The sequence below is a fragment of the Simochromis diagramma genome, unplaced genomic scaffold, assembly GCF_900408965.1.
Source record: "Simochromis diagramma unplaced genomic scaffold, fSimDia1.1 OVJJ01000304.1, whole genome shotgun sequence".
Lineage (NCBI taxonomy): Eukaryota > Metazoa > Chordata > Actinopteri > Cichliformes > Cichlidae > Simochromis > Simochromis diagramma.
Window position 1 is genome coordinate 839,034 of NW_024387030.1, and position 12,136 is coordinate 851,169.

The window sequence follows — 12,136 nt, forward strand, 5'->3', positions numbered from 1 at the left end:
AAGTCTTTATCAACTGTAAAACTTAAAATGCATTTAAATGCGTGCTAGTCCTCCGCCGTGGAACTTTGAATCAACAAGTTTTGATGCTGTAACTTAATCTGATGGAACTTCTTTTGCTTTTAGGAGCTAGTGCAGCCTATTTAATATATTGCTATGCAGTATTTGTGTGTACAAATTATTATATTACAGGGGCATATTTATTTGGATTTACATTAGCTCAGTCAGTTACATCAAGTAGATTTGAGACATGAAAAAAAAAAAAAAAAATTGCAGGGCCTGCCTGCCACAACTTAAAAACAGTAGAGTTGTTCCGTTACAACAACTCTAACCTGTTGTAATCATTAGGTAATGTAGGAGAATACTGCACGTTCTTCTGAAAGAGGAAATACATCTGCTCTATTATTTTATTAAGAGTACACAATGTATACTTTGAGAGCTCGACAGGTTTTTCCCCATTTAGTTCCTGCATCCATTGCTGCTTCCTTTTAAAGATGTGGAAGCACTCTGTGAGCTCCGCTGCAGAAAGTTGCTAAATATTTCATTGGTATTAATGAAGCAATCAGTTGCAAAGATGCAAGGCTGAAATCGAGAGGAAGTAGCTCTGCCGACAGCGCTTTCACAAAGACGCCTAAAGGACACGTTTATAAAACAACTTTTAATTGTAAAATCATCAACATGATAAACAAGAAAAGGACAAGTGAAAACATATTGTCCAAACTTTTGAATATTACATCCCCAGAACCTAAACATAAAAAACGATGCTATCAAATGGCAGTTTTGTTTCATCATCAACCGTGAGATGACTGATTAAAGGATTTTGGTGGTTTAATCCCCCCACGTACAATTAACATTTCTGCAGGCTTTATAACAACGAAACAATGCCAACAAATCTGAACAACCATGCCAACCACTAAGTTACCTAACGGTGTTCATAAAGATGCCAGCATTTACACGTTCATGAGGAAAAATGTGAACTGTACTTTGAAGAGCATGAGAGAGAGAACAGAGGTAGATGTGAGAGAAGAGGATGCAACACCTGCAGAATGACAACATTAGCACTTTAACTTTTCATGTGCTGTTTATACATTACATTTAGCCCTCACTTAAAATAGTCCACCTTCTGTTCTTTATATCCACTGGAATATGATAAAATAACCAAACAGAATTTAATGAAACTTTCTGGTCAGCCTCAGCACAGATCTGACTCACTTCCTTCAAAGTAAGATCTGGTATTGGTGGATAATTCTTTCAGCACCTTACAGAGACTGCTGTTTTAGCATTCCATCACTACAAGCCAGAGGAATGTGCCTTGACTGTCCATAAACACTGTACTGTATGAACAAGGCAGATTGAAAAGAAAAATGCCTGTTTTTACTCTTACACTAATGACAAAAAGTCTTTGTAAGTCAGCTCACTGACAGGAATTCTGTGCATTACTCTTTTCCAAATAACCCCTTTTACTGGTTTTGTAAAATATCTCATGGATGGTCTTCAAAACAAAGTAAACTGTATTAAAGGCCAAAAAAAACAGACAAACAAACAAAAAACCCATATATTTTATGGCATCATTGATGAACTTGTATTCTCCCCCCACTTAGTCACTGGAAGCCTGAAATTTGAAAACCTACAGCAAAACACATGGTGAATCTGTGAAGTCAAACCAAGTCCTCGACCTTGTTGAGCACAGAACAACTGATTTCTTTACCAACCAATAATCGACACAGAGTTTGCAAGCTGTAAAAAGTCAGACTTAATGTGAATTTGATGCTCGGCTGAAATGTTTGCTTAAACAAATGACTCATTTTCATACTCCCGCCCATTTTACCAGCATAAGCTCACCAATTAACTCACTCAAGGCAACCACAATGTGGAGCGAGGACACCAACCTCACCGAATACGACCTTTGAGAAGCGTTTAAATTTTTAATGAAGGCCATCTGTGCATCCGAAGTGAATGGATGTATTCAAAATCTAAACACTGACTGAAAAGCATTTTGAAGGAACAGGTTCAGTGATGCTTAAGCTGTAGCATCAATGGCTTTTACGCGCTGAGCCGTTTTCATAACATTTAACATGAGATGTTTGTTTTAATTGTTGTGGTTTTCTTAACAAACTACAAAAACCTGTGTCGGCTGAAACCGTCTACAGAGCCTGAGTGTGAAATAAAGCAGCAATACCCAAACATACGAGCGGTGATCAATAATGCTTCCGTTCCTGTTTATCTATTAAAGTCATGATGGTTGGCAGGAGAGGCAGCTTGACCAATCATCTCACAGACAGGTGGAATCACTGTCAGCTGAGAAGTGCAGAGGATTCTGTGAAGACTGAGAAATGTCCTGTTGTGTGCATTTTTATGACTGCAGACCTGAATGCCACCATGTGTCATGTAGAGGTTTCCGTGTTGGAGGTCCTTGAGGTGTTTTTTCCTATGCGGCTGTTTGTGTGGGTGTCTCAGCAGTTTAGAATGGGCCTGCTTCTGTCAGGTCTGAATGGGAACGCAGAGCTCTCAGAGTCAGATCTCCCTCTGTGAGGCCCGAGCGTAGCCACGGCCTGGGTGAACACACACATGATTGTTAAATGTTGCCTAAACACACAATAAACCGCCACAAAGAGACAAAGATAAGAGGATTTTCGCATTTCTGAATTTTGTGCCTCCTCATCCTTCTGCCTATGACTTGGAAATCAATCTCAGTACATATTAGATGTCTTAATTCCTAAAATGCTTCTGGAGGAGAGGGACGTACTTTGTGGACAGTTGTTGCTTCAATTTCTCAAGCTAGTCCTGCCCATTAACACATACCTTCCTGATCGCGGTCCAGTCCTCTAGGATGTCCAGATCTGGTAGCATGTAGACAATATATGGACGTAAGCAGAGTTAAGGACAGTGACTGACTGCTAGAGCAGGGATGAAATGTAATCAGACACATGGCTACAGCACAAGTAGTTAAGTTATTTAGGAGTAGAATCATTATGAGCAAGAGTAAAGACATTAGAAGGATATCAGACACCACCGATGGGCGTCTCCTCTTCTTATCTGGACTTAAAGCATCTCGCCTCTTCTTCCTTCCTGACAGCTCATCGTTCCACAGCTCTGATAGAAAAATAAAAACAAAAACTCAAATGTTTTGTCTTTGCATTCATTGTAATGTGACTTCCCGTATATGGTGGGAGGGTACAAACGTAATCAAAAAACGTGAATGACTGTGTTACCTGATGTAATATCAATGCTGTGCCTGTCCTCCTCTAGTCTTCGGATTTTCTCCTCCAGCTCATTCTGCACTGTATCAAACAGCAGCAGCTTCTCACTCTGCACACACAGAGTCAAAATAACACACAAAACACATAATCATACACACAGACTGGCTCAATTCAGTTTTATTTATAAAGCGCCAAATCACAGCAGTAATCACCTCAAAGCCCTTTATAATATAAAGACCATATAATAATACAGAGAAAACAATTGCATTACCACATATCTGAATAAATAAAAAATAGTTTGGAATATTAAACTGTGTGTCCAACCTCCCAGTGTTGACATGCTGCCTGGATCTCACAGTCGTACTTGTTCTTCACAGACTCCAAACACAACTCTCTGTAGATACCTGCCAAAGACAGAGCGAGACACACAATATCCAAATGAATAAAGAGATCAGTGTGTCAAAGAACTTGTGCTATTACTAATACCACCTTTATTTGAAAGGGCGTGTCAAAAAAAACAACAAAAAAAAACTTGTTTTTGCACGTTCCGAGTAATGACACAATCTCTGTGCTATCTAACTAAACCTGGGCCAGCGCTTTTTCCCAAGAGTCTGTTTAAGAGGTCCTAAAACACCACTTCAGTGCTGAGGCCAGATGCAAACAGCAAAATTCAAATTCACACGATGTGGAGAAACCACATCGTGTGGTTTCTCACAGTGGGGATTTTGCACATCAGGATTGCTCCACATTTCCATACTGTGACTTAGCATGCAAAAACTGGCTAATATAAATCTTTACATAGTTAATAGTTGATATAAAAGAAAATTCCGAATGGATGCTATGTATATGTAAATTAGGCTACTTCTTGCCAGCAGTCTGATATGCACCAATGCACAGGTTATTGATTAAACACACCAACAGCAGTCTTCCTTAGTAGAATGCTGCTTGTTACTAATTTGTTACAAGATGGACTTGCATTATCCGCTAGATGTATTTTGCCTATGTGTACTTTAGACAGTGTTTCCTACAGCCTCCTACAGCCACCTACAGCCATACAGTCACTGACCATGTTTGATTAAATAAATACTGTTTACTCCTGGATTTTAAATTGAAAACAACACGTTGGCTTACACACTTTTTCTGTAATTAAAAAAAAAAAAAAAAAAGGCACACAAAATGTTTTTCTGCAAACATTTCACTTTTAATTCATGTTACTAGGTTACATGTCAACTTTCTGCAAATGCAAAGCAGGCAACTCAACACCCTGCTGCACAAACTGCAACTCTACCAGAAGGCATTGCACAGCTGGCTACATAAACAACGAATGCGAGTGTGATGTGAAGGTGTCTATGCGTTTAAGTTACCTGCCACCTTGGTGCGGACCTGCATGTTCTCCAGCAGTACTGCCAGAGGCTCCAGATATTCTGCCGCCCGGCCAGCCTCCACCTCTGCCAGCTTGCTGTTAACCTGACTGAGACGCTCACGATACAACCTGTACACAGATGCAGGAGTAAATATGGATGCAACTCACTGTTATATGACTTTCCTAAAACAACTCCCATTTGAAGCAAAGAGTCAGTCTTACTGGTCTTTGAGATCAGTGAATTGCTTCTCCAAGTTGCACATTTCATCCAGACACTCCATCCTTCTCCGCTCACAGTCCTCCTCATCCATTTCTAGAACAGCATAAAACAAACACACCTTTGGTATGAAACTAGTCTTTGATGGAAGAAGGGAGCAACTCGGTGGCTATGTAAGCAAACTCTGCTGAGTAGGAATATAATAATATTCAGTTGAAGCTTTGTCAACTTTGTAAAATCTGATTGATTCACTCAAGTATTCATTTTTAATGACAGCTGTACAGGAATGTTCTGCTCATGTCCTGTGGCCAGTGTTTCTCACCTGAGCTGTCTCCATCCTCAGAGACAGAGGAAGTGTCAGAGTCCTCTTCCTCTGAGCTTGATGCCTCCTGCTCATGTTCCTCCGCCTCCATCTCCTCAGCTGTACTCTCCTTTTTCTCCCGGTCACGGTGCAATGGCATGGCGGCAACTCTGCGTCAGGTTACTGGTGTGGGACAGAAACATAGCCAGGTTGTTTTGCCAGTTGCACATACAATATTCAATTATTTGTTAGGCAGCAGAACTCCTATATTTTACTGATGGTAGTCACTCTCTTCTTCACCTCTTTTGTACACTGTTCATTGCTCTGGATGGTTGACCCCGGTATTTAAACTCATGTCCCCTCCCTACCTCTCCTCCTTGCTGTTTCACTGTTACACCTCCTTCACCATGATCACACACTTCTCTGCCACCTCTGACTTCCTCATGCAGTACCACAGTTCCTTTCTTCATATCCTACCATATGTTTTCTCTAGATTATTTAAAACACTAAGGGAAATTACAAATCAGCATGCCACAACTACTAGGTTGATTAAAACGTTAATAGTTCAGTTGCTGCTCTGATTGATGCGCTCATCCTGAATTAATTAAATATCACTAACAAATGTATTGCTAAAGAACATCAACTCTGTTTTTTCCTGTTGATAAAATTATATAACTTCTTAACTTAGAATTATTTCTGGGTTTTTAGTTTGATTACGTCCTTCATATATCCAGCGATCGTTGATCAACCAGGTGATATTTTTTTACTCACATTTACCTGTGTAATATTCAGCTTAACTAAAGAAGCTAATAATGTGGGATATTCGTTTATACTGTCCGTAGTGAACGACTTCTCACACACATTTTTCTTCAGTTAACTGTTTTTAATGGTGGAACTTGAAAAGTATCCTCAAGTTGTTTGAATATTATATACAATAATCGTACACATGATTTTATTGCTTATGCTAGTTTATTCGCTAAGCGCTCCCTAGCTTAGCTTTGAAATTACTAAATTATTCAAAACAAACAATACACGACAGCAGTATTAGCATTTCGTTAGCAAGAGAATATAGTTAAGTAGCAAGAAAAACTATCACGGCTTAATTACAAATATATACAAACAAGCAAGCTTTAACTGACTCACATCTTACAAGATAGGTGGTACTTTGCAGGATGTGTTGGGGAAAAATGTTTTCGGAGAGAAAAAAAGTAAAAACTTATCGTTATACCTCAGTTACGGTTACACTCGTGTGCTCCAGCTAAGCTAAAAACAAATCTCCGCAGGACGCCTTTATTTGTTTTGGGAATTGTAGTTTTCTTTATCTAGAATAGTCGAATGAATAGAGGACCACTGTGGAAGCTTAAACTACATTACCCATATTTCACCGCTCTAGCTTGAGGCGGAGAGTTCGAACAGAATCCTGCACATTTAAAACATTAAAAGATTAAAACCCACGTATGTCCAAAGTATGTAAGATCTGTGTGATATTTATGACAAAGGGGATAGAAATTTTGCTTATTACTGTGGCATTTTTGCGTTGAATTTATCTGCTATCTATTATTTTGTTTTCCCTCCTCCCCTCCTCCGCCATGATGTTTTCTAACTAAGCAGCTAGTGACTGTTGTGGAGAAGGGAGGTGCAATGGATGGATGCGTTGCCCCGCTACGCTGTACATATTTGTCTTAGTTTAAAGAGAATGAGTTTCTCTGATAATTTTTTACCCGTAGAAATACTCCATGCTGTTGCGGAGGGCTGCTAATGCTCCGGGAGACACGCTTTTCGTTATAGTTTGAAGATTAGCTGGCTACACAGGCTAGCTCCTCCTTGCTGTCTACCATCGCATTCTTGCGTCTCCTGCCTCAGGAATGTTTTCCAAAAAACCTCATGGGGACGTTAAAAAATCCACACAGAAAGTGCTGGACCCAAAGAAGGACGTGCTGACGAGGCTCAAGCATCTCAGAATAGTCATAGGTGAGTTGGAAAGCATTATTAAAGGGCGAACAGCTTAGCTTCTAGATTTCAGTTTACTGCCTTGGTGCATGCCACACCAAACTCAAGTCAAAAAATCTCCAAGTTCAAAGTTGACTCGATTGTAGAGAGACACGCCGGATTTCTTTTCACAAACCAGAACACAGAAGAATATTTTGAAATTGTCTCATTAATTCGGCATCATGTCCGTTGTCTTTCATCAAACATTTTGTAAGGTTATATTATTTTTTCTGAATTGTTTATCTCTGAAGTCATAGTTTCTCCCCCTTTTACCGTCAGAATGATGGATATGTAACTCTCAATATACGAAGTGAATTTTAAAGGAGCCTGGCTGCTTCTGCTGTCGAGTTAAAGGGGAAGCTTTAAGGCTGTTATTTATATTGATTGTTTAGCAATACCATTGCATCGTCAGATTTATGAATGGAGTTTGGCATGGGGTGTTTGGATAAAATAAAATCAGGTGTGATGCGCGTTGAACATCTAAACAACCTCAGTGATGCTTCAGGCCGTTTGCCAGGCTTCTCTGGTTGCTGCAGGGGCGTGTCTGTGTGAGTTTTGGGAAAAGGCCTGATGTGTGAGAAATGCTGAATGTTTTCTTAACATGTGTTAAGATGTGTTGCAACACCAAACCACATTCAGGGAGAATAAAGGAAGATAGCAGGGTATTAAAGTGATGGATGAGTGTCTTTCACTGACACGCTTACTCCCACACCGACCAGAGAGGGAAATAGCCTCTACTATTTCCTCTCTGTGTCCAGTACAGTAGCTCGGCTTCCTGTTTCTATTGTAAAAGTTACTGGTGTCTGTGTTTGTGTATGTGTGTGCAAGACAGAAAAAGGAAAGGGGTGTGCCCCCTCCCTGTTCTCTATTGGGAACACAGGACCATGATAAGAGGCTGAGACACAAACACACTTGAAGTGAAATGGTCTGAAAGGAAGCAGATGACTGAATAATGGCTAAAGACATGTTTTGCAGTCAAGTTGCCATATGAAATGAAGAAAGTGGTTTTCATTTGCACAACACTGAAGAATTGTTAACTGCAGCAGTTAAGTATTTGTTCATGTTGTTGTTGTTGTTCCAGCCGTTGTGGGAAGCAGACAGGAGCACAAAGACTCTTGAGCAATTTTTAGGTTTTCAAAACTGGTCACACCTATTATGGCATAATGAGTAAAAGGAGCTGTTGCACTGCTATGCAATCAGGTTAATAAGCAACTGTTCCCAAATCCCTTTTGGCTTTCTTCATTCCAGACCCCCCCCTCCCTTTACATAAACGAGCTTTATTTAAAAAAGAAACCTGGTGATAAACTCCTCAGTTAAAACCAGTTGTTCTACTATTCTAATAACTTAACTACAGATGAACAGATTTTTACTGTGAGTTCAGTAGTGGTCCAGTCAGACTTTCTCATACAAGGCAAGAAACAGTGTTCAGATTATTCCAGTTAAGTCCTCAGAGTGAGTCATGAGTGATTTTTTTTTTTTTTAATGTATTTGTTATTTTTTACTCGTGTCTTGATGAAGAAAGTTTTGTTTGTTTCATTTTATTCAAATCGATAAAAACTTTTCTCTGTTTAAAAGTCCAAAAAGGATGTCCAGATGATGTTGAAAGTTTGATTTTTCACAAAATGTAGTTAAATGGACAAAATCAGATTTAACTTGCAGCGTACTGTGCAAACATCCCGAGCCACTGCCCCTTTCTTTATATTTTGCTTTTTTGTATTTTTTTTTTCTAAATTTGGTCCTGAGGTAAAGTTTTGTAGGCTTTCTAAAGGTCTTTCAAAGTTGTTGTTTTTTTGTTTTGTTTTCTTTTGTTTCTTTAAAATTGGCTGCTTTTTCACCCATTTTCAGTCCAGTCTTTGTTCCTGGTCATTTTCATATTATGGTTAATGTCACTTAAAACTGACCTGCAAACCTTCAAGCATTACAAAGGGTACTTAACTCAAGGGATGAACTTTGTGTCTACACAAAACAGAAAAATTAGCAAAGAACCAATTTTAAATTGTATCTGTAACAAAAACACATCATTTCTTCACATTTCTCAAGTCGAAGTTATAAAAATGCCAAAGATAACACAATTTTACAGACTTGTAATAGGTGTTTGGATCAGTTCATCTGCTGTGTCCAAAAGCCTGATTAGAAGTCAGCTCAGTGGAAGGGTGGGTGTTAAGAAGCCAACTGAAAATCAGCTGCAACAGGTCTGGTGGTGAGATGAATCCAAAGTTTTTTTTATTTTTGCTTCAAGTCATTGTCATTAAGTATGCAGGAGGTCAGGAAAGATGTACAACAATCAGCTTCTGTAGCCATCTGGAAAACACGATGGAGGCTGTGTCATGTTGATAAATAATAAACACAGAAAGGTGCCATCAGATCCACCATTGGATTGGCAACAGCAGGAAATCATATCTGGATAGAAAAACACACAAATAAACATTATCAGTCATGGATTGGCCTCCCAAAAGCCTGGACCTCAACATTATTGAACCACTGTGGGATCATCTAAAAGTAGCCAACATCCGAAGAAGAGCTTTGAATGTCTGTCAAGAAGTCTGCAGAACTATTCCTAAAGGCTACTTAAAGAAGTTACAAGAAAGCTGCCTCAGAGCGTTCAGACTGTGTTTAAGAATAAAGGTGGTCGTGCCAATGTTGACTTTCAAGCTCATTAAGATTCTGCAAACATTCAAACAATCCGTTGACTATCCAACTAGGAGTAATGCATGAACGATAACTTAACAAGCAGCGAGGAGAATTAAAGTTTAGACAGACAGGGAAAAATATTAACTTGAAGCTGTACTGCATTTGTGCTCCATCACACATTAACTGATGTCCTCAACTAGTGCAGCCACTTTACAGTCTGTAGTAAGAATCTGTAAGCAGGCTTTGGAAACACTAAATGAAAATCACAGTTAATGTTATTTACCTTTTACTTAAGGTAATGAGTCTGTATGGCGTTACTTAACAGAAGCATTTTTGCTATACAAATGTTTTTAAGGAAATAGCTGATTTTGTTTATTTGTTTTAATATGCCATTTAATTGCCATACATTGCAAGGAAAATTCTTAATTAAAAAAACAATTCCTAGAGCCATACATGCCTGCATAAATGATTAAAGAGAATATTGTACAAATATGTCGTTACATTCATGAATATAAGGGTTTGTCTTTCCAGATACAGATTTTGGAGACACTAATTCCTTTGGAGTTTCATCAGGAAGGGTGTCAGGGGTAAAAATCTGCCAAATCAAACAAGCCGCCCCACCCACTGTGGCGACCGCTTTGAATAAGGAAGCAGCCAAAAGTGGGTTTGTCCTGTATATGGAAATTTCTGGGACAACCAAAAAGGTGTTGGCCTTCCACTGAAGCAAAATCACAAGGACTGATTTAAAACTGTTTTACTCAAGCATAAAATTCATTTTTGTTTGTAAAACAGCCAAAAATATCAGCAAAATGCTTAAACTTCTGTTCTGTCCACTAACAAATGAAGGCCTGTTATGAGTTAACGCAAGTCATTTTTTCAGTTCTGTTTTTGCTTGTTTAGCGAACTCGAGCTTTAACAGTATTGCACTGTAGACCTGCACCACTGAATTAAGAAAAAATATTATTTATGAACATGTTGTCTGTTTCAAGAATACGTGAATTCACCATAATGATGCTGTGCGTCTTACAACTATGTTATTGAGCTTAATGAACAACTTCTGAGAAGGTCACTTCTTTGCAGGATCCTCAGTGGGTCATCTGGTGTTAAATTATGGGGCACAGAGGGTCGAAGTTTTATCGTGTGTCATCCATAGTGAAAATATATCCCTGCTGTTTGAATCAGATGAAATAGCAGAAAAGACTCTGCATCATTTGCTAAGAGATTCAGAATCACACCACAGCCTTTTTAAAACTTGTGGTGTGTTTCGGTTTTGCTTTTTAGGCTATGGGGACCAGATTCGTGTTTGTGCATGACCTTCAGCCACAGTGGTGGTTGTGTTTCAATATGAGTGTGTTTAAACCAGCGTGTTTGTGTGTGTGTCTCTTTCAACTGCTGCCATTAATGGTGAGGTGCAAAACGCATCAAGTAAACTTCCTTATTCTTGAAAAGAGACTGTTTGCATGACAAACTGAGCTGCGTGTTGTTTTTACAGCTTCTTTACATAACACGGGTATATTTAGAGCGCCCATATATGGTGGTAGGGTTATTTTATTTAAATATGCTTCCTGTGAAGAAGAGTGAGAATTGTCCTCTCACCACTGTGTTTTCTCCATTTAAGCATGAATTTTGACTTGTAGTTGAGTCGATTTGTGTTTGTATTTCATGTGTAAAGGTTTAAGAGGCTTTACAGGGGTCTACATAGGAAAGCTAATTTAGAACAAAATCACACAGAAGTGATACAGTGCACATACAGGCTGATATTGATAACACAAATGTTCTCTGTATCTGTAGTGTGTTCGATCACTAATGTGGCTGAACCTGCTGGTTAGTACCCCTCTGCAGCGGTACTATAAAAAGCACCATTTCCTGTTACCATCATAAACCAACAACACAAGTTAAACGGACAATTTTTTTTTAAAAAGTGTCTCTTTATGGGTTTCTGGTAATCAGTAGAGTTTCCTTTCGTGACATTTTAGGTCAACTATTCCAGAGATTTGGGAAATAAACAAGAAAAGCTCCAACCCCAGTTTGTCTCTGAGGAATACAGGATGTCTTAGTTTGACACGCATGTATGAGTGTGAGTTGTGACAAAAAGATAGTTGTGAAGCATTTTATATTTCTCACTATTTAATACTATTTAATATCTGTTTTAAAATCAGATACTTGAAGCCAGTGTCCTATAAGACTTGTTATTCCCCAGTTATTGGTTATTCACAGAGTCAAAGTAAAAAGAAAATCTCTGATTTCTTAAACTAGAGGGGTCGAGTTGAAGATGCACATGTGATGTTTTGTTTGTACAGAGGTGGGATTGTTAAGAGGAATATCCAGGTCTTGTGCGTGTGTGATGTTTGGTTAATGTCTGTGTAGGTTCTCTGTCATCCAAGTCATGTTAGTCTAAGGAGCTTGGAAAGAACGCGACTGGATTTTAAAATAAGATT

General features: G+C 38.9%; 2 protein-coding genes across 9 annotated transcripts in view; one reads left to right on the forward strand and one right to left on the reverse strand.

The window, feature by feature from the left end:
* Positions 1 to 635: 635 nt before the first annotated feature.
* Positions 636 to 6,381, reverse strand: brms1la (BRMS1 like transcriptional repressor a). Of its 3 annotated transcripts, none has more exons than XM_040042839.1 (9): positions 6,307 to 6,381; positions 5,100 to 5,261; positions 4,783 to 4,873; positions 4,562 to 4,689; positions 3,522 to 3,601; positions 3,210 to 3,306; positions 3,001 to 3,090; positions 2,800 to 2,864; positions 636 to 2,549 (listed from the first exon to the last, which is right to left on the reverse strand). In XM_040042839.1, the coding sequence occupies exons 2-9, from the start codon at positions 5,236 to 5,238 to the stop codon at positions 2,451 to 2,453; spliced, it is 789 nt and encodes a 262-aa protein (XP_039898773.1). In that variant the 5' UTR covers positions 5,239 to 5,261; positions 6,307 to 6,381; the 3' UTR covers positions 636 to 2,450. The 3 variants fall into 3 exon arrangements, with proteins under 3 accessions (XP_039898773.1, XP_039898772.1, XP_039898771.1); XM_040042838.1 differs by having other exon boundaries at positions 6,229 to 6,373; XM_040042837.1 differs by having other exon boundaries at positions 6,222 to 6,372.
* A 290-nt stretch (positions 6,382 to 6,671) lies between these two features.
* Positions 6,672 to 12,136, forward strand: part of ralgapa1 (Ral GTPase activating protein catalytic subunit alpha 1) — a 72,052-nt gene continuing 66,587 nt past the window's right edge. For 4 of the 6 annotated variants that reach the window (XM_040042791.1, XM_040042794.1, XM_040042792.1 and 1 more), the window contains exon 1: positions 6,672 to 7,049. In XM_040042791.1, the coding sequence (XP_039898725.1) occupies positions 6,944 to 7,049 (106 nt within the window). In that variant the 5' untranslated portion in view covers positions 6,672 to 6,943. The remainder of the gene's footprint in view (positions 7,050 to 12,136) is intronic. The other 2 variants (XM_040042795.1, XM_040042796.1) reach the window with 1 other exon arrangement.

Excerpts from the sequence above, each read along its gene's own strand:
- brms1la (XM_040042839.1), bottom strand. The coding sequence starts at position 5,238 with ATGCCATTGCACCGTGACCGGGAGAAAAAGGAGAGTACAGCTGAGGAG. Across the intron at positions 4,874-5,099 it reads TGAGGATGGAGACAGCTCAG|AAATGGATGAGGAGGACTGT; the intron begins GTGAGAAACACT and ends ATGCTGTTCTAG. Across the intron at positions 3,091-3,209 it reads CAGCATTGATATTACATCAG|AGCTGTGGAACGATGAGCTG; the intron begins GTAACACAGTCA and ends TTTTTCTATCAG.